Source organism: Bufo gargarizans, chromosome 2 (assembly GCF_014858855.1).
Source record: "Bufo gargarizans isolate SCDJY-AF-19 chromosome 2, ASM1485885v1, whole genome shotgun sequence".
Lineage (NCBI taxonomy): Eukaryota > Metazoa > Chordata > Amphibia > Anura > Bufonidae > Bufo > Bufo gargarizans.
The window spans coordinates 179254157-179277470 of record NC_058081.1 but is presented as its reverse complement, the minus strand read 5'-3'; the positions used below and the strand labels follow the sequence as shown (position 1 = coordinate 179277470).

General features: G+C 42.0%; 1 protein-coding gene across 2 annotated transcripts in view; it reads left to right on the top strand.

The window, feature by feature from the left end:
• APBA2 (amyloid beta precursor protein binding family A member 2) overlaps positions 1–23314 on the top strand; it is a 413133-nt gene that overhangs the window by 288295 nt on the left and 101524 nt on the right. For both annotated transcript variants that reach the window (XM_044283308.1, XM_044283307.1), the window contains one exon: positions 14524–14709. In XM_044283308.1, the coding sequence (XP_044139243.1) occupies positions 14524–14709 (186 nt within the window). The remainder of the gene's footprint in view (positions 1–14523; positions 14710–23314) is intronic.

The following is a 23314-nucleotide window of genomic DNA, read 5'->3' as shown; positions in this document are numbered from 1 at the left end:
GATCATTATTATTTTCCCTTACAACATGGTTATAAGGTAAAATAATAGCATTCGTAATACAGAATGCTTAGTAAAATAGGGATGATGGGGTTAAAAAAAATAAAAAATAATTAAACTCACCTCATCCACTTGTTCGCACAGCCCGGCTTCTCTTCTGTATTCTTCTTTTATGATCTGGGAGGAAAAGGACTTTTGGTGACGTCACTGCACTCATCACATGGTGATGGATCATGTGATGGACCATGTGATGAGCGCAGTGACGTCACCAAGGGTCCTTTTCCTCCCAGGTCATCAAAAAAGAAGAAACAAGACGAGCCGTGCAGCGCGAACAAGTGGATGAGGTGGGTTTAATAAAAAAATTAAAAAATGAACCCCTCCATCCCTAATTTACTTAGCATTCTGTATTCAGAATGCTATTATTTTCACTTATAACCATGTTATAAGGGAAAATGATAAAATCTACACAACACCTAACCCAAACCTGAACTTCTGCGAAGAAGTCCGGGTTCGGTTCTGGGTACCAAACATGCTGATGCTATCTTAGGCTGCTTTCACACTCTCGTTTTGGGCGGATCCATCATGGACCTGCAAAAACAGATTCGTTACAATAATACAACCGCATGCATCCATCATGAACCGATCCATTTGTATTATCTGTAACATAGCCAAGACGGATCCGTCATGAACTCCATTGAAAGTCAATGGGAGACGGATCTGTTTTCTATTGTGCCAGATTGCGTCAGAGAAAATGGATCCATCCCCATTGACCTCAGGGTCCATTCACACATCCGCAAAATGGGTCTGCATCCGTTCTGCAATTTTGTGCCAGGACGGATCCGTTTGGCTCAGTTTCGTCAAGCGTACACCAAAACGCTGCAGGCAGCGTTTTGGTATCCGTCTCTAGAGCGGAATGGTGACTTATTGGAGGCAAACTGATGCATTCTGAGCGGATTCTTTTCCATTCAGAATGCATTAGGGCAAAACTGCTCAGTTTTGGACCGCTTGTGAGAGCCCATGATGGATCTTACAAACGGAAAACCAAAACGCCAGTGTGAAAGTAGCCTTAGCTGAGTAGTGTGTTTTTATCAGTGGCTTTCACATGGAAATCAGTGCTAAGTTGATCACCCACTTTCCTCACAATCGCATCCAGAATCTGACAAAGTCTCAGCTTGTAGTTGCATTACTTATCATAAAAAGTAGTGTATCCTTGGAAATTGTTTTTAGATGACCTTGGTTTAGTATATTTTAGATATTATCTACAGATTGAGGTTTTCTGTCAAATACCAGCTGGGTGCAGCCCTTCTCCAGAGCCATCAGATAAAGAATGCATCTTGACATTGGCAGGGGCCACAATTCACAGAATTTCATTTATCAGACTTTTTTTTCAAAATGGAGTCTGAAGTAGGACATGGCCGAGGCACATTGGATTCAGTCCTCGGTGTTTAGTTGAGTATGTTTTTCTTTTTGCCATCCTTGAACTCGTTTTGTAGATTGATGTTAAGCTGAGCCTATTTGAAGAACCTCTTTATAAAATTCAATTTCTGTGACGTCCCAAGGATTGTCTTTTTATGAGCCGTTTTATAAATCCACCAAAGTAAAAGAGATGAAAACATCAAAATGCTAAATATTTGTGAACAATGTTACATATTGCTAATAAATCGGAAATGAAATTTCAAGAATGTAGTTCCAGTCGCTCTAAGGCCTCTTTCACACGAACATGTGTCCCCTGTGGCCGCGCGATCCGCAATGCACGGGCACCGACCGTGGGCCAGCCGCATGCGGATCGCGACCCTGTTCACTTGAATGGGTTTGTGATCCCTCTGTTCCGCAAAAAGATAGAACAAGTTCTATCTTTTTGTGCAACGGTAGAACAGAACCCCACAGAAGCGCTCAGTAGTGATTCAGTTTTGCACCGCATCTCCAGATTTGCGGACCTATTCAAGTAAATGGGTCTGCATCCGTGATGCGTGATACGTATGTGGGCCGCAATACGGCCACGGGGGATACATGGGTCGCGTGAAAGAGAAATATTGATAGGAAATATGTTTCGTGCTTTCACATATACAAATTTAGCGGAGCTCAGCTGAATTTGTAAATATGTGGCTTATATCTATGTTCCTATATGTCTGTTTGTCTAGCTATCTATCTGTTAACTATCTGTCTATTTATCTGTCTATCTATCTACTGTCTATCTACCTATCTATCTATCTTATATTTATATATTGTCAGTCTACTATCAGTCTGTCTATCTATCTATCTATCTATTATTTCTATCTATCTATCATCTATCTTATATTTATATATTGTCAGTCTACTATCAGTCTGTCTATCTATCTATCTATCTATCTATCTATCTATTATTTCTATCTATCTATCTATCATCTATCTTATATTTATATATATTGTCAGTCTACTATCAGTCTGTCTATCTATCCATCTATTATCTATCTATCTATCGAATATCTATATATCTGTCTAGCTAGCTTTTATATATTCTATCTATCTATCTATCTATCTATCTATCTATCTAACCCATATCTATCTATCTATCCAATATCTATCTATCTATCTACAGTTGCAAGAAAAAGTATGTGAACCCTTTGGAATGATATGGATTTCTGCACAAATTGGTCATAAAATGTGATCTGATCTTCATCTAAGTCACAACAATAGACAATCACAGTCTGCTTAAACTAATAACACCAAGAATTAAATGTTACCATGTTTTTATTGAACACACCATGTAAACATTCACAGTGCAGGTGGAAAACGTATGTGATCCCCTAGACTAATGACATATCCAAGAGCTAATTGGAGTGAGGTGTCAGCCAACTGGAGTCCAATCAATGAGATGAGATTGGAGGTGTTGGTTACAGATGCCCTGCCCTATAAAAAAACACACACCAGTTTTGGGTTTGCATTTCACAAGAAGCATTTCCTGATGTGAATGATGCCTCACACAAAAGAGCTCTCAGAAGACCTACGATTAAGAATTGTTGACTTGCATAAAGCTGGAAAGGGTTAAAAAAAAGTATCTCCAAAAGCCTCGCTGTTCATCAGTCCACGGTAAGACAAATTGTCTATAAATGGAGAAAGTTCCGCACTGTTGCTACTCTCCCTACGAGTGGCCGTCCTGTAAAGATGACTGCAAGAGCCCAGCGCAGACTGCTCAATGAGGTGAAGAAGAATCCTAGAGTGTCATCTAAAGACTTACAAAAGTCTCTGGCATATGCTAACATCCCTGTTAGCGGATCTACGATACGTAAAACACTAAACAAGAATGGATTTCATGGGAGGATACCACAGAGGAAGCCACTGCTGTCCAAAAAAAACATTGCTGCACTTTTACAGTTTGCACAAGAGCAGTACTGGCAAAACATTCTGTGGACAGATGAAACCAAAGTTGAGTTGTTTGGAAGAAACACACAACACTATGTGTGGAGAAAAAGAGGCACAGCACACCAACATCAAAACCTCATCCCAACTGTGAAATATGGTGGTGGGGGCATCATGGTTTGGGGCTGATTTGCTGCGTCAGGGCCTGGACGGATTGCTATCATCTAAGGAAAAATAAATTCCCAAGTTCATCAAGACATTTTGCAGGAGGCCTTAAGGTCATCTGTCCACCAGCTGAAGCTCAACAGAAGATGGGTGTTGCAACAGAACAACGTCCCAAAGCATACCAGTAAATCAACAACAAAATGGCTTAGACAGAAGAAAATACACCTTCTGGAGTGGCCCAGTCAGAGTCCTGACCTCAACCCGATTGAGATGCTGTGGCATAACCTCAAGAAAGCGATTCACACCAGACGTCCCAAGATTACAAACAGTTCTGTAAAGAGGAATGGTCAAGAATTACTCCTCACCATTGTGCACGTCTAATCTGCAACTACAAGAAACGTTTGGTTGAAGTTATTGCTGCCAAATGAGGTTCAACCAGTTATTAAATCCAAGGGTTCACATACTTTTTCCACCTGCACTGTGAATGTTTACATGGTGTGTTCAATAAAAACATGGTAACATTTTATTCTTTGTGTGTTATTAGTTTAAGCAGACTGTGATTGTCTATTGTTGTGACTTAGATGAAGATCAGATCACATTTTATGACCAATTTGTGCAGAAATCCATTTCATTCCAAAGGGTTCACATACTTTTTCTTGCAGCTGTATCTATCCCATGTCTATCTATCTACTCACTCATAACTGCATGTGTTAAGGGTTAGTGAACAGTACCTGTACCAGTAACAGTTCTCTCTGTGGATTTAGTTCTCTGTAGGAAAGTCTGATTTAATATACTTTTTCTTTGTCATGGTAAAATGTCACCATTTTCATCCTGTATTTTACCTTCACCCAGTCATTCATAATGCGGCTTATCTCTTCACATTAAGTAGAAGAAATACAATTTTCTCCGTACAATAGTCAGTTTATCTGTACATATTTGCTAGTCCATGAATATCACTGTTCTTGCCATTTCTTAATACTGAAGCAGCACACATCAAAGTGACACGAAGGCCACAGTCAGCAAACCAAGAGAAAATAAGAGCAGTAGGGGCTGCCAGCGTGATAACACAGTGATTTATACCCACTACCTGCATGGGCAGAACGATAGGACATTTCACAGCTGCATAATCTCCTCATCTACACGGTGGCAGGGAGCCTGCCATAAATAAAAAGATGTCACATCTTTATGGGGAAAAAGTAAACTGGGCTCTGGTAAAATAGTGCTGAAGTTTTAATGAGAAAGCAAACTATTTTGCTGTGGAAGAAGCTCCCACACCACACCAGACGTGCTTCCCTTTAGCAATGTTATTTCCTTATAACAGTGCTATAAATCTGTGGAATTACAACTCCCAGCATGTACTGCTCTCCTCCTGTTACACAGTCACAAAGGTCCAAGGCAAGAGAGTAGCTAAAATCATTTCGGTTCTTGCTAAAATTACTTATATAGAGAAATTCCAGGCACTTGCTTTACTATACTTTGTCTAAGGGAAGTTAGAAATTGGGCCTCATTCAAAATAAAGCATATGGCAAAGTATATGTACACAGATTTCAGGACAGCCTGCTTAATTCTTGACTTATGGGTCATTAGGGTGTTGTGCCTTATCTTTTATAGCCACATTAAATAACATACAGTGATCTCTAAGGATATTGCATCACCCCTTTTGCAGTTAAATTAATTGTATGTACAGTGGCGGAAATAATTATTTGACCCCTCACTGATTTTGTAAGTTTGTCCAATGACAAAGAAATGAAAAGTCTCAGAACAGTATCATTTCAATGGTAGGTTTATTGTAACAGTGGCAGATAGCACATCAAAAGGAAAATCGAAAAAATAACTTTAAATAAAAGATAGCAACTGATTTGCATTTCATTGAGTGAAATAAGTATTTGAACCCCTACCAACCATTAAGAGTTCTGGCTCCCACAGAGTGGTTAGACACTTCTACTCAATTAGTCACCCTCATTAAGGACACCTGTCTTAACTAGTCACCTGTATAAAAGACACCTGTCCACAGAATCAATCAATCAAGCAGACTCCAAACTCTCCAACATGGGAAAGACCAAAGAGCTGTCCAAGGATGTCAGAGACAAAATTGTAGACCTGCACAAGGCTGGAATGGGCTACAAAACCATTAGCAAGAAGCTGGGAGAGAAGGTGACAACTGTTGGTGCGATTGTTCGAAAATGGAAGGAGCACAAAATGACCATCAATCGACCTCGCTCTGGGGCTCCACGCAAGATCTCACCTCGTGGGGTGTCAATGGTTCTGAGAAAGGTGAAAAAGCATCCTAGAACTACACGGGAGGAGTTAGTTAATGACCTCAAATTAGCAGGGACCACAGTCACCAAGAAAACCATTGGAAACACATTACACCGCAATGGATTAAAATCCTGCAGGGCTCGCAAGGTCCCCCTGCTCAGGAAGGCACATGTGCAGGCCCGTCTGAAGTTTGCCAATGAACACCTGAATGATTCAGAGAGTGACTGGGAGAAGGTGCTGTGGTCTGATGAGACCAAAATAGAGCTCTTTGGCATTAACTCAACTCGCTGTGTTTGGAGGAAGAAAAATGCTGCCTATGACCCCCAAAACACCGTCCCCACCGTCAAGCATGGGGGTGGAAACATTTTGCTTTGGGGGTGTTTTTCTGCTAAGGGCACAGGACAACTTATTCGCATAAACGGGAAAATGGACGGAGCCATGTATCGTGAAATCCTGAGCGACAACCTCCTTCCCTCTGCCAGGAAACTGAAAATGGGTCGTGGATGGGTGTTCCAGCACGACAATGACCCAAAACATACAGCAAAGGCAACAAAGGAGTGGCTCAAGAAGAAGCACATTAAGGTCATGGAGTGGCCTAGTCAGTCTCCGGACCTTAATCCAATCGAAAACCTATGGAGGGAGCTCAAGCTCAGAGTTGCACAGAGACAGCCTCGAAACCTTAGGGATTTAGAGATGATCTGCAAAGAGGAGTGGACCAACATTCCTCCTAAAATGTGCGCAAACTTGGTCATCAATTACAAGAAACGTTTGACCTCTGTGCTTGCAAACAAGGGTTTTTCCACCAAGTATTAAGTCTTTTTTTGTTAGAGGGTTCAATTACTTATTTCACTCAATGAAATGCAAATCAGTTGCTATCTTTTATTTAAAGTTATTTTTTCGATTTTCCTTTTGATGTGCTATCTGCCACTGTTACAATAAACCTACCATTGAAATGATACTGTTCTGAGACTTTTCATTTCTTTGTCATTGGACAAACTTACAAAATCAGTGAGGGGTCAAATAATTATTTCCTCCACTGTATATGGATGAGTGTATTCCCTTGCCTTTTCTGTCTGCTCCTTCTGGACCAGACCACCTTGACGACTTCTAATGACATCTTTGGTCCCTCACATCTTTAACCCTTTCTCACCCTCTGCAGCAGTGCACAACCCTCAACCATTCTCACCCTCTACACGAACAACCTGTTCTACCCTCAATGCTATGTTTCCCACTGCTCTTATTCTTATATTATTATTATATTAGTGCTTGAGGACACAGGAGATGACAGTGGGGCATATCTAGTAAATGGTGGGCACCATAGAAAACCTTTAAACCCCCTAAACTTAAATTCCAAACCAGATGCTTGAATAGGTTCTCTCACTTCAGCAAATGGCATTTATAATGTAGAGAAATATAATACGAGGCTCTACGCTTCTCGTTTCCATGGTTACGACCACCCTGAAATTCAGGAGCAGTGGTCGTACTCGCACAATATAAGAAAAAGCTCCAACCTCTCTGGTGGTTGGGACCGTGGGAGTATGCATAGTACAGCACTTTTTCCTATACTGTGCAAGCACTGCCACTGCTGCTGGATTGAAATTGCAACTCCCAGCATGTACTGCTCACCTCCCGTTACTTTTTCACTGATGTCCAAGGCAAGAGAGTAGCTTAAATCAGTGTTCCTCAACTCCAATCCTCAGGGCCCACCTGCTGGTCATGATTTGAGAATATCCCACAGAATGAATACCTGTGGTAAATCCTGATGTATTGACACTAATTATATCACCTGCTCAATACTGAAAACATGGCCGGCAGGTGGGCCCTGAGGACTGGAGTTGAGGAACACTGGCTTAAATCATTATGGTGCTTGCTGAAATTATTTCTATATAGAAATTCAGGGCACTTGGGTATACTATGTTTTATATAAGTCAAGTTAGAAATTGAGTCTCATTCAAAATAAAGCTACTGTTAAATTAATTGTGAAATTGTGAGAATGTATGAATATGAATGAAGTGTGTGTGTATATATATATATATATATATACACATATATATATATTTATTCACACACTGTATATACGAGGTCTGACAAAGTAACTCATCGCGATAAAATTGCTACATGCCTCATTGTTGAATTTTACACTAGTTGCCTTCAAAGTAGTCCCAATGACAAGCTATGAACTGGTGCCAGCACCTTGTCCATGCTTCAAAGCAATTTTGGAACTGGTTTTAAGGAATGGCCTTCACGCTGGTGTCGTATTACCTTTGATATAATTAAACGGGGTGTCTCACTTCAGCAAATAGCATTTATTATGTAGAGGAAGTTAAAACAAGCCACTTACTATTGTATTGTGACATGTGACAAGTCGTAGTTTTATTCCGGCCACCTCTCGGCATGTTTGCCGTGCTGCCGCCAGAACTTCGGCCCGCACCTATTATAGTCAATGGCCCAAAACTTTACTTGGTAGTAGATAGGTGCATCATCACCATATACAGCACTCATCCTTTCATGGATTTCTTTAGGCTTCTTTTCTTCCTTTATATGGAAGTTAATCACGCAACTAAGCAAACGCTGGGAGAGAAGAAACACGGCGGCACTGCCCCCACTATGAAACTTCAGGTGTCCAGGTCAGCATACATGCGGTGTACAAGTATCCAAAAGGTGGTGCTCTGCAGGAGTACGCATCAAGCAGGAGTACACAGTGTGGAGAGAAGAGAGTAACAAAGTTGCGGCACTCACCAGGATACAAAAACTGGTCTTTATTGGAGCTTCCTTAGAAGTCGATACATCGGGGGTCCAGGGGCGGACACAGTGTTGCAGCGGCGACGGCCGTTTCGCGCGTGAGATCGCGCTTCCTCAGGCCGCTCAATACGTCATGACGCAAGTGCGTCATTTTATAGGGGCGGGCAGAGGATAGCCGACGCTGTCAGCAACAGCTGCGCGCCCTGGAATACAAATGACATATTAAAAACATGCGTACAGCAGTGACAAAGTGCGGATGCAGTTAAGTAAAAATACAGGTATTGAAGCATTCAATAGTTCACTTGCTGATACTTGCACAAGATGGGACATATTACGCATAATCATGGATAGATGGCGTGAACATTTCGAAGAGACAATGTATGCGATATTCTATAGATAGCGGGAGGCCACATGATAGCGGGCCTACAGCTGACTACAGAGTGGATATAGGCACACTATCTTAAATAGAGAATAGTAGGCACAAGGGTGGGGAATGGCAAGATATACACAGACAGGGGCCCATAGACGTATGTCCAGTTACATGGAGCACTCATAGACATATGTCCAGTTGCATAGAGCACATGCTAGTTACAGGAAGACAGACATGTCATTCCTGTCATTCATGCCTGCTGGGCCCATAGCGCCCGTCTGCATTATCCACCTTGCCTCCCTCTGCAGGAGTAGGCGATGCCGGTCACCCCCGCGAGCGATGGGACCGACATGCTCCACCCCGGCAAAGGAGAGGCAACGAGGACGTGCATCATGGGCGGTACGGATGTGGTCCATAAGGCGCGGACTGCCTCTGCCCGACCGTATAGAGCCAACGTGCTCGCGAATACGTTCAAACAGAGGATGAATGGTCTTGCCTATGTAAAAGCGCCCACAGGGGCAAAAAACCACGTACACCACATACGATGTGCGGCAGTTAATGAACTGCCGTACTGTGTGTGCTAACCCCACGCAACTAAGCTCCAAATCCCTCACTTTCTTTGTAGACCTGCACTGTACTACACTTGCCATCCTGTCACTTCTAGTGCTTTCATTAGACTGAACTGCTTCTGTGTGTGTTGCATGTCGAGAGATGTCTCAATCTGCATAGACAATCTCAGCTCTCTAACACTGACAGAACATGCTGGCGCAGATAACTTATTGAACACCCCTGGTACAGTATTAGTCATGTACTACACAAATCTGGCCTTTATAGAAGAGTGGCAAGAAGAAGGCCATTTTTCATAGCAAGCTATAAGTCCAGTTTGCAGTTTGCCGCAAGCCATGTTGGGAACACAGCAAACATGTGGAAGAAGGTGACCTGGTCACATGAGACCAAAGTTTAACTTTTTGGCCTAAATGCAAAATGCTATGTGTGGTGGAAAACTAACTGCACATTACTCTGTACACACAATCCACACTGTGAAACATTGGTGTGGCAACATCATGCTGTGGAGATGCTTTTCCTCAGCAGGGACAGAGAAGCTGGACTGAGTTGATGGGAAGATGTAGGGAGCTAAATACAAGGAAATCCTGGAGGAAAACCTTGTAGAGGCTGTAGAGGTTGTCTAGCAGGACAACCACTCTAAACATACAGCCAGAGCTAGAATAGAATGGGTTAGATCAAAGCATCTTCATGTATTAGTATGACCCAGTCAAAGTCCAGACCTAAATCCTATTAGGAATCTGTGGCAAGACTTAAAAATTGCTGTTCACAGACGCTCTCCATGGAATCTAACTGAGCTTGAGTTATTTTGCAAAGAAGAATGGGCAACAATTTCAGCCTCTTGACATGTAAAGCTGGAAGAGACATGGCCCCCAAATACTTGTAGCTATAATTGCAGCGAAAGGTGGTCCTACAAAGTATTGACTCGGGGGGCTGAATACAAATTGATGCCATACTTTCCAGATTTTTATTTATTAAAAATGTTGAAAACCATGTATCATGTTCTTTTCACTTTACACATACTTGCTACTTTGTGTTGCTCTATCACATAAAATCCCAATAAAATACATTTAAGTTTGTGCGTAAAGTGAAAAAATTTGGAAAAGTTCAAGGGGTATGAATACTTTTTCAAGGCACTGTATAAATTGCTGTTTTCCTTATAGCATTATCCCCATAAACTTGCAATAACATCTCCATGATGTCCCATATTACCAAGTTCAGGGGTTAGCAACCTGCAATCCAGCTGTTGTGAAAATACATCTTCCAGCATGCTCCATGTTCTGAGGACAGCCAATCAAGGTTGTATGCTGGGAGTTGTAGTTTCACCACAGCTGGTGTGCCGAATGTTGCTGATCCCTGCTCTAGTTCAAGCTTCGATATTCTTCCAAGAAATACAGAAACAAGAATTAGACGTCAATTAGAATGAGATTGTTGTGGGTCTACAAAAACACAGCTGCAAAATGCTGATATGAATAGGTTATGAAACCATATTCTGTTTCTGTATAGTGGTGCCCCGACAAGCTCCCGGTGGGAAGTTTGCAAACATTATTGTCAGACCTTGTACATACTTTTTTTTTAAATCACCAGGGCTAACCAACTTGAATTTCACTGCCAGTACCTGTAGGCAATCTCATATAGCAGTTTTCTGTACTAGGAAGATTGATTTTGAGATGTAAGTTGTTTTACTAATCTTATTATACCAGAAGCCAAGTTTAGAATATATGTTAATATATGTAAATCAAAGCTTCTTTGTACAAAGCATACTGGTGACGAGTGCACTGAGTGTTACATTAGAAAGTATATAATGACTGGTAAAATAAAATAGGCAGGTAAATGCCTGTTACAGGGTTTTGTCACATACTGTTTTATGATGTGTCAGACAGACAGACAGCTGAAATCCTCACACACAGTGTATAGGTGCGAAGAGTCAGTACAGCATGTACATTCACCTCTCCACTGAAATGAATGGGAGACAATATGCATGTCTGTAATTTACATTACTGTATTTGTGGCCACATCTACAGTATTCAGAGAACAGCTGAAGTTTCAATAAGTTCTTCAGGGATTTAAAATGTTTTTTTTTTATTTTAATTTAATTACCACTGACTGCACTGCAACTAATGTAGACTTGTATATACCCTGGTTCCAATATGGGCCAAAAGCTCAGATTGGAGTGGCATCCTGTATGGATGTGTGTGTGTGAACCATCATGGAGGACCTTCTCTATGGAGATACATCGTTAAATAAATGTACTCACATCTGTATATTATGGCCCCCTCGACCTAATTACAAAGTCCTCATCTACAGTGGATATAAAAAGTCTACACACCCCTGTTAAAATGTCAGGTTTCTGTAATGTAAAAAAAAAAATGAGACAAAGATAAATAATTTCAGAACTTTTTCCACCTATAATGTGACCTATAAACTGTACCACTCAATTGAAAAAAGAACTGAAATCTTTTAGGTATAGGGAAGAAAAAAATAAAATTATAATATGGTTGCATAAGTGTGAACACCCTTAAACTAATACTTTGTTGAAGCACCTTTTGATTTTATTACTGCACTCAGTCTATTTGGGTATGAGTCTATCAGCATGGCACATTTTGACTTGGCTAGATTTGCCCACTCTTCTTTGCAAAAACACTCCAAATCTGTCAGATTGCGAGGGCATCTCCTGTGCACAGCCCTCTTCAGATCACCCCACAGATTTTCAATTGGATTCAGGTCTGGGCTCTGGCTGGGCCATTCCAAAACTTTAATCTTCTTCTGGTGAAGCCATTCCTTTTTTGATTTGGATGTTTGCTTTGGGTCATTGTCATGCTGAAAGATGAAGTTCCTCATGTTCAGCTTTCTAGCAGAAGCCTAAAGGTTTTGTGCCAATATTGGCATTTGGAACTGTTCATAATGCCCTCTAGGCTCTAGCTTAACTAAGGCCCCAGTTCCAGCTGAAGAAAAACAGCCCCAAAGCATGATGTTGCCACCACCATGCTTCACTGTGGGCACGGTGTTCTTTTGGTGATGTGCAGTGTTGTTTTTGCATCAAACATATCTTTTGGAATTATGGCCAAAAGATTCTACCTTGGTTTCATCAGACCATAACACCTTTTCCCACATGCTTTTGGGAGACTTCAGATGTGTTTTTGCAAAATGTAGCCTGGCTTGGATGTTTTTCTTTGTAAGAAAAGGCTTTTGTCTTGCTACTCTACCCCATAGCCCAGACATATTAAGACTACGGGAGATTGTTGTCACATGTGCCCCACAGCCAGTACTTGCCAGATATTCCTGCAGCTCCTTTAATGTTGCTGTAGGCCACTTGGTAGCCTTCCAGATCAATTTTCTTCTCGTCTTTTCAGCAATTTTCGAGGGACGTCCAGTTATTGGTAATGTCACTGTTGTGCCATATTTTCTCCACTTGATGATGACTGATTGTCACAGTTGTCTTCACTGTGTTCCATGGTATATCTAATGCCCACTTTTTTAACTTCGATTCTCTCAACACTTAGTATACAGTATTTTAGCACACCCCTATCTGGGCCTTGGCTTGCACAACTCTTAGAATTTTTGATTTTTTTGCTGCGGTATAGAGTATTTTCTATTTTACAGCATAGAAAACCACATTCAGCCTACAATTATACAGTCAACCTTTTAACTGAAGTACATGCAATGGTTGACTATAGTAGCGCCCTCTAGTGTATTGCAGGTAATGCCTTTTACCTCTTACAGGATGAGCTGCTCTTTTTAGGTGAGGTCTGTTCAGGACATCAGGTGAAGGTAGCTCCCTCTTATTTTCTGATACATGTGTGTACTGTACTAGAACCTGAAGAAGTTCCTGTCCTCAATATAGAAAGTGATTTCTGGTTTTATATTGTAAACCTGTATCTATATTATTAATCAGATTATTATTATTTTATTTAATTTTCATCTTTTAAGGGTTGACATTTTGGGGCTTCAGAAGGAATTACTAGTTACTTATGGTCTCATATTACAATATTTTCCACTTATAGTCATCCTGGAGCCAATTAATATTGTGACTTAATTGTCACACTCATGTGTGGGAGGAAAACACCATACCGAGCATAGGAGGGAAAGGGGATACTGGGAAAAGGCCTGGAAACTAGGGAAGGAAGGTGGACACCTCCTAGAGAAAACCCTAACCCCAGTCCACACAGACTACCAGTATGAACAGGCCCCAAATATAAGCAAATTCATACACCGTATACCTAGAATCATATCTCACCCTATCGGACCCTGGAACCAGTGATGAGCGGCAGGGGCAATATTCGAATTTGCGATATTTCATGAATATTTGGGCGAACATTCGTCATATATTCGCTAATTCGAGAATTCGTGATCTCCAGTCATTATTTTCTTGATTGTGAAAATCAGCAAACGGAAAATTCACAATAAAAATTAGCGATATGAAAATTTGCAAACAACATTACTCCTAAAGTCAAAGATATTGCAGCCTTCTCATTTGCCCACAAGCAAGAAGCAGTGAGGGATCACGGGTTCAGATAAAAAGAAATCTAGAATATTCGCGAATACAAATATATAGCACTATATTCTAGATATTCGCAAATTCTCAAAGTGTCAACATTCGCGATAAACCATGCGTTGCCTGTCTCACAGATCTCCTGCCACCTGTCGTGGAAACGTCCGTATGTCTCGGTATGTTCGTGACATTAATAGACTGCTGTCAGGGGTGTAGCTATAGGGGGTGCAGAGGTAGCAGTTGCTACCGGGCCCAGGAGCCTGAGGGGGCCCAAAGACCCTTGTGCCACATAAGACACTGGCATTATAGAAAGTGCATAGTGGTCAATTTACACCTCTGGCTGGAGGGAAGGGGTTAGGTTAAGAATTTGGCATGAGGGGGTGCCCTTTCAATGTTTGCCTCAGGCAGCAGGAAGGCTATGTGCTCCCCTGCCTCTTGCCAACAAGCACTGAGAGATGGGGGCCCAAGCTGAACTCTTGCACCAGGGCCCATGAGCTTTTAGCTACGCCCCTGACCACTGTATATGTTGTTGGTTTGAGTCACTGCATGCTTGTATAATTACATTTCTAAGGCCTCTTTTTCTAATTATAAACAGGAAACGATGATGGACCATGCCCTAAGGACAATCTCATACATTGCTGACATTGGAAATATTGTTGTCTTGATGGCAAGACGTCGGATGCCTAGATCTGCTTCTCAAGATTGTATAGAAACTACTCCAGGTGCTCAGGAAGGAAAGAAGCAGTACAAGATGATCTGTCATGTGTTTGAGTCGGAAGATGTAAGTTTGACAGTTGGTTTTAAATACATAGCGCTTTTATTTAACGTGTCCTAAATTATATATCCCATTCGGCCTCTTTCACACAACCGTATTGCTTTTACAGTGTTTTGCGGTCCGTTTTTCACGGATCCTTTGTCCCATTTTTTGTTCCCGTTTGCGTTCCGTTTTTCCGTATGGCATATGCAGTATACAGTAATTACATAGAATAAATTGGGCTGGGCATAAAATTTTCAATAGATGGTTCCACAAAAACGGATATGGAAGACAAACAAATGCATTTCCGTATGTGTTTTTTTGCGGACCCATTGACTTAAATGGAGCCACAGAACGTGATTTGCGGGCAATAATAGGACATGTTCTATCTTTCAACGAAAAAACTGAAACGGAATGCATACGGAGTACATTCAGTTTTTTTTGCATAACCATTGAAATGAATGGCTCCGTATACGCACCTTATACAGAACGCAAAAACGGCCCATAAACGGGAAAAAAAAAAAACGGTTCTGTGAAAGAGGCCTTAAAGGACTTTTCCACATTAACACCCTTTAACATAATCATTTATGAAGGTAGGTGTATTTTTGTAATGATTTTCTTTTACCTTTATTGCTCCCATCTTCTGTTCTGAGCTGTGGTCAAATGACCTTGTCCATGCAGCTCTTTCTTATTTCTTGTGATGTTTTGTCCATGAGCGTGTCAGTGATAGAGGAGTGTCTATGTAAATAGCTGGGTGGGAGGAGCTACAAATTAGCTTGGCCTTGTCAGGGATAGTGCAGGAGGTGTGCCAGAGAAAGCAAAAGTGCATCATGAGTTCGGATACATACAACAACAGGAAGTGCTACTTACAGGATGTAGATGAACCAGAGTGATGTGTTTACATGAAGATGTACATGAAGAAAGCTATTACATGAGCATCTTCAATGAGATCAAAATGTGGCACTCACCATCCCTAAAATATTATTTTTATTAGTGCATTAATACTCCATAAAACAGAGTGGGTCAAGAATGGTGAATGCAGGCACAAGACAACGTCCGTTTTGTGCTTATTGTGCTTACACAGGCCTTGAGCAAGCCTGCACTTCCACAGGCTACCTAGAGGCCTATGGAAGCGCAGTCAGCACGAAACGGTTGTCGCCTCTTTCGCAAATACAGCATCCTTTTTCCAGTCCATTTTATGACATACAGTTGCAAGAAAAAGTATGTGAACCCTTTGGAATGATATGGATTTCTGCACAAATTGGTCATAAAATGTGATCTGATCTTCGTCTAAGTCACAACAATAGACAATCACAGTCTGCTTAAACTAATAACACACAAAGAATTAAATGTTACCATATTTTTATTGAACACACCATGTAAACATTCACAGTGCAGGTGGAAAAAGTATGTAAACCCCTAGACTAATGAGATCTCCAAGAGCTAATTGGAGTGAGGTGTCAGCCAACTGGAGTCCAATCAATGAGATGAGATTGGAGGTGTTGGTTACAGCTGTCCTGCCCTATAAAAAAACACACACCGGTTCTGGGTTTGCCTTTCACAAGAAGCATTGCCTGATGTGAATGATGCCTCACACAAAAGAGCTCTCAGAAGACCTACCATTAAGAATTGTTGACTTAAAGCTGGAAAGGGTTATAGAAGTATCTCCAAAAGCCTTGCTGTTCATCAGTCCACGGTAAGACAAATTGTCTATAAATGGAGAAAGTTCAGCACTGCTGCTACTCTCCCTAGGAGTGGCCGTCCTGTAAAGATGACTGGAAGAGCACAGCGCAGACTGCTCAATGAGGTGAAGAAGAATCCTAGAGTGTCAGCTAAAGACTTACAAAAGTCTCTGGCATATGCTAACATCCCTGTTAGCGAATCTACGATGCGTAAAACAATAAACAAGAATGTATTTCATGGGAGGATACCACAAAGGAAGCCACTGCTGTCCAAAAAAAACATCTACAGTTTGCACAAGAACACCTGGATGTTCCACAGCAGTACTGGCTAAATATTCTGTGGACAGATGAAACCAAAGTTGATTTTTTTGGAAGAAACACACAACACTATGTGTGGAGAAAAAGAGGCACAGCAGACCAACATCAATACTTCATCCGAACTGTAAAGTATGGTGATGGGGGCATCAGGGTTTGGGGCTGCTTTGCTGCGTCAGGGCCTGGACAGATTGCTATCATCAAAGGAAAAATGAATTCCCAAGTTTATTAAGACATTTTGCAGGAGGCCTTAAGGCCACCTGTCCACCAGCTGAAGCTCAACAGAAGATGGGTGTTGCAACAGGACAGCGACCCAAAGCCTAGAAGTAAATCAACAACAGAATGGCTTAACCAGAAGAAAATACGCTTTCTGAAGTGGGCCAGTCAGAGTCCTGACCTCAACCCGATTGAGATGCTGTGGCATGACCTCAAGAAAGCGATTCACACCAGACATCCCAAGAATATTGCTGAACTGAAACAGTTCTGTAAAGAGGAATGGTCAATAATTACTCCTGACCGTTGGGCACGTCTGATCTGCAACTACAGGAAATGTTTGGTTGGAATTATTGCTGCCAAAGAAGGTTCAACCAGTTATTAAATCCAAGGGTTCACATACTTTTTCCTCCTGCACTGTGAATGTTTACATGGTGTGTTCAATAAAACATGGTAACATTTTATTATTTGTGTGTTATTAGTTTAAGCAGACTGTGATTGTCTATTGTTGTGACTTAGATGAAGATCAGATCACATTTTATGACCAATTTGTGCAGAAATCCATATAATTCCAAAGGGTTCACATACTTTTTCTTGAAACTGTATTAGTGCACTAATAAAGAGAATATTTTAAGGATGGTAAATGCTGCCCTTTCATCTTATTGAAGATTGCATTGTGAACATCTTGTTCCTGATGAACCAGATGAAGTCCTGCTGAGCCCTTTTGCAGTTGCAGTTAAGCGGAACACAAAAGGTAGTGCCGGTATTTTGCCTGCTGTGTGGATTACATAACTGTTAGAAACCATAGTAAATCATAGAAAACCTATTTACGTTAAATATTGTTTGTATGAATTTGTGCACCGAGGTTTGTGATATATTCTGTGACAGCATCTGCAGTAATATTATGGAAAAACCAACACATAAAAATAGCAGCAGTTTTCACTACTGTTATTCCTCCTATAATATAATGTGCTGTTTTTGCCTTCCTCTGGATCAACTTGCAGTATGACAGGCCGAACTGGATGGACAAGTGTCTTTTTTCGGCCTTATGTACTATGTTACTATGTTAAAGTCCCACCTTTTACCTGTTTCACTCATATTATCACGTCTGATATGGCAGGTAACAGACGTGCGGTGCAGAGAGGAGGGAAGGGTAGTACCCTTTCACTAGGGAGAAGAAAGAGTGGTGACCCCTAACTAACTTAGCACTGGCACCTAGCTGCCCTGACGTCCCTAAACGGGCTGCTAACCCATACACCGATCACGTGCCTTGTCCCTGGCTTACCCTGAAATAAGCCCTAGGTAGTGAGTAGGGCGATGGGAGCACTAGTCTTCCCCACTGGCACCTACGGTAAACACAGGGAAAGGACAAACACCACAAACAATCCCAGAAGGAAGACAACAAAGAGAAGAGAACCGGAGATCTGTCAGCACCAGTTCGAACAGCTCCACAGCAACTCCAACTCCACCATAGGTCAACATAGAAGATCTGGAAAGAAGGTCTATATCTGGCAACAAGGGAAGCAGAAAGGGAGAATATATAGTAGCTGTGAGTGTCTGACAGAGAACAGCTGAAAGGAAAAGCTACAGATTCCTAAATTGGACAAAAAGGATCGCACACCTAAGCAGGAAAACCTGGACCAGGTTTTACTGCTTAGGTTTGCGATCCTTTTCCAACCACTAAGTCATGGAACAATCTCTTGAAACCGAGCAAGTAGCCACCCACTGCGACCTTCTGACCCAATGCACAACAGGGTCAGCGATAGGTCGTGACACCCTCATGACACATATTCACAGGCCCTCCCGGGATACAGGACACCAAGTACTGAGCAGTTTCTGGAGATGTGTTGATTCTTGATGCCACTATTGTTCGTTTCCTTTGGTCTAGCACTACATAGCCTTTGCTAATCTGTTTGGAAAGGAGGGTCAGTTTGACCATGCCATACAGTTTGACCCGGGAGATATAGAAAGATGTTTCATAGTTAGGCAATTGTCCAAAAGAAAAAAAAAAATTTAGGTCAGTGTTTCTTAAAGTGGTTCTCCGGGAATTAAGAAAATGAAAAAACTTAAATATTATTTATTATATTATTTATTATAAATATATTCTCAAATACCTTTCATTAGTTATAATGGCTAATTTTTTCTAGGGAGCAATCATTATGAAAAATAAAATGGCCACCGTCCTATTAGTACACACAAAACCTGTCCTAATCAACACAAGTTACATCACAACACTGAGGTAAAGAGTTGCCTCATCCTCCTCTCCTACTTGGCAGGTATTATGATCCTGAATACAGTTTAATATGATCTTCAGCTGAATCTCTGTGGGAATGGAGTTCATGAGGAGACATAAACTACAGAGAGGACGGACAGGACAGACTGTGGTGATGTGGGGCCGTGGTAATGGAGACCGAATACAAGTGCTGCTGCTCATCAGCCACATCACCACCTCCTCTCCGTATTTCATGTCTCCTCATGAACTCCATTCCTACAGAGATTTAACTAAAGATATTATCAGCTGTATGCAGGATCACAAGCAGAGCAGGATGAGGCAGTTCTTTAGCTTAGTGTTGTGAAGTAATTTGTCCTGCTGTATGATTAGAACATGTTTTATTTCTCCTTATCATTGCTCCCCAGACAAAACAAGCCATAATAACTAATAAAATGTATTTGAGAATATATTTATAATAAAGTAATATCTAAGTATTTCATTTTCTTAATTACCGGAGAACCCCTTTAAAACTGTACACCAAATGCACCATGAAATGTACATCCACCTACAGCCATGCAAGGACCCCACAGTATAGAGATAAAGTAATATAAATTGGATGACTTAAATGCAATGTAGCATAACTCTTGCAGTAATGATTATGAGAATTTCTTTACATAAAGTATTGTCCCTAAGGTAACCAATAAAAATATCATTGTATTTTGTGGATGAGGAGAAAAGAAAAAATAAGTATATGCCTGGTCCATTCTACAATTTAGAAGCCAAATCGTCTTTACAAGTTGATTATTGTGCACAGTCCTACAATAATATTTTTTCTGTATAATTGGAGGCACACTTTAACTCTAGTGTGAAATGTCCAAAGGAATAATAACGACATCCCTGGTGCCAATAGGCCATATTTATTTTTATAGCTATCACCACCTGGAAAACCATCTTAGCTTAGATTGGTTTGGTTCCTGACTAGGACCTTTGGTTCCTTATAGACTATCGCAGTGATGGCTAACCTTGGCACTCCAGCTGTGGTGAAACTACGACTCCCAGCATGCTCCATTCATTTCTATAGAGTTCTGAGAGCAGCCAAGCAAACGGGGCATCTTGGGAGTTCTAGTTTTACCACAGTTGGAGTGCCAAGGTTAGCCTTCACTGAACTATCACATCGACAGTGGCCACCTTTTAGACATTGAGTGCAGATCATATTAAACTGAGATCAAGTTGCACTTCTCTGTCCTTCCTTACGCTTCTTCTAAATATTCATATAGCCACAGATCATTGGAGAGACTGAGAGAACTATAAATGATAAACGTACTTTCATCCCATCCCTGAAATGTAAATCTGTCTTTAAACGTAGTTGGACAACGCGTTCATTTGAGCAGAGGAGGAATTCTTTTAAAGCAGCTACTTTTCAGTTTGAAGTGTTCTCATACACATAACTGAAATGTTGCCATCACCAGATCTGAAGCTTTTTTCTTCTTGAATTTTAAAGGGTACAAGATATTCTGGGAAATCAGCTATAGTGAAGGCTTTTCTGCTGTCAAGCTGCACTTTTTTTTACACTGGTTGACATCAAAGGCCCTTACAATAGAAACTCATGATACATCAGTGTCCTTGATACATTTCTTTAATGTCTGCTACCTAGTGTGTCCCAGCTGTACGGCATACATATTAGGACATCGTCAGACATCATCCACAACTCCATCCTCCGTCAGGCAAAACTCCATCAGCCCTCAGACATCAGACAAAACTCCGTCCTCCGTCAGGCAAAACTCCATCAGACATCAGACAAAACTCCGTCTTCCGTCAGACAAAACTCCATCAGACCTCAGACATCAGACAAAACTCCGTCCTCCATCAGGCAAAACTCCATCAGACCTCAGACATCAGACACAACTCCGTCCTCCGTCACCCAAAACTCCATCAGACCTCAGACATCAGACAAAACTCCGTCCTCCGTCACCCAAAACTCCATCAGACCTCAGACATCAGACAAAACTCCGTCCTCCGTCACCCAAAACTCCATCAGACCTCAGACATCAGACAAAACTCCGTCCTCCGTCAGGCAAAACTCCATCAGACATCAGACAAAACTCCGTCCTCCGTCAGACAAAACTCCATCAGCCCTCAGACATCAGACAAAACTCCGTTCTCCGTCACCCAAAACTCCATCAGACCTCAGACATCAGACAAAACTCCGTCCTCCGTCAGGCAAAACTCCATCAGACCTCAGACATCAGACAAAACTCCGTCCTCCGTCACCCAAAACTCCATCAGACCTCAGACATCAGACAAAACTCCGTCCTCCATCAGGCAAAACTCCATCAGACCTCAGACATCAGACAAAACTCCGTCCTCCGTCACCCAAAACTCCATCAGACCTCAGACATCAGACAAAACTCCGTCCTCCATCAGGCAAAACTCCATCAGACCTCAGACATCAGACAAAACTCCGTCCTCCGTCAGGCAAAACTCCATCAGACCTCAGACATCAGACAAAACTCCGTCCTCCGTCACCCAAAACTCCATCAGACCTCAGACATCAGACAAAACTCCGTCCTCCATCAGGCAAAACTCCATCAGACCTCAGACATCAGACAAAACTCCGTCCTCCGTCACCCAAAACTCCATCAGACCTCAGACATCAGACAAAACTCCGTCCTCCATCAGGCAAAACTCCATCAGACCTCAGACATCAGACAAAACTCCGTCCTCCGTCAGGCAAAACTCCATCAGACCTCAGACATCAGACAAAACTCCGTCCTCCGTCACCCAAAACTCCATCAGACCTCAGACATCAGACAAAACTCCGTCCTCCGTCAGGCAAAACTCCATCAGACCTCAGACATCAGACAAAACTCCGTCCTCCGTCACCCAAAACTCCATCAGACCTCAGACATCAGACAAAACTCCGTCCTCCGTCAGGCAAAACTCCATCAGACCTCAGACATCAGACATCAGACAAAACTCCGTCCTCCGTCAGGCAAAACTCCATCAGACCTCAGACATCAGTTAAAACTTCGTCCTCCGTCAGGCAAAACTCCATCAGACCTCAGACATCAGACAAAACTCCGTCCTCCATCAGGCATCAGCCAAAACTCCGTCCTCCCTAACTCAAAATACGCCCTACTACACACACTATTCACCTGACGGAGCTGCTAGCTGCTGGAGAGGCAAAGGACCTGTGATGACGTCATGACCATGTGACGAGTCACGTGTGTGGGAGGGGTCAGACGTACACAGCAGCTGGTAGAGTGTACAGAACAGTAGCCATCAAATAGAGCTCTGTACTAGAGATGTGTGTGTAACCTGCATGTAGCAGAGCTGTGTACTGTGTTACAGAGATGTATGTGTAACCTGCAGGTAGCAGATCTGTATGTGTAACCTGCAGGTAGCAGAGCTGTGTACTGTGTAGCAGATCTGTATGTGTAACCTGCAGGTAGCAGAGCTGTGTACTGTGTAGTAGATCTGTATGTGTAACCTGCATGTAGCAGAGCTGTGTACTGTGTTACAGAGATGTATGTGTAACCTGCAGGTAGCAGAGCTGTGTACTGTGTTACAGAGATGTATGTGTAACCTGCATGTAGCAGAGTGGTGTACTGTGTTATAGAGATGTATGTGTAACCTGCAGGTAGCAGATCTGTATGTATAACCTGCAGGTAGCAGAGCTGTGTACTGTGTAGCAGATCTGTATGTGTAACCTGCAGGTAGCAGAGCTGTGTACTGTGTAGTAGATCTGTATGTGTAACCTGCATGTAGCAGAGCTGTGTACTGTGTTACAGAGATGTATGTGTAACCTGCAGGTAGCAGAGCTGTGTACTGTGTAGCAGATCTGTATGTGTAACCTGCAGGTAGCAGAGCTGTGTACTGTGTAGCAGATCTGTATGTGTAACCTGCATGTAGCAGAGCTGTGTACTGTGTAGCAGAGCTGTATGTGTAACCTGCATGTAGCAGAGCTGTGTACTGTGTAGCAGTGCTGTATGTGTAACCTGCATGTAGCAGTGCTGTGTACTGTGTAGCAGTGCTGTATGTGTAACCTGCATGTAGCAGTGCTGTGTACTGTGTAGCAGAGCTGTATGTGTAACCTGCATGTAGCAGAGCTGTGTACTGTGTTACAGAGATGTATGTGTAACCTGCAGGTAGCAGAGCTGTGTACTGTGTAGCAGATCTGTATGTGTAACCTGCATGTAGCAGACCTGTG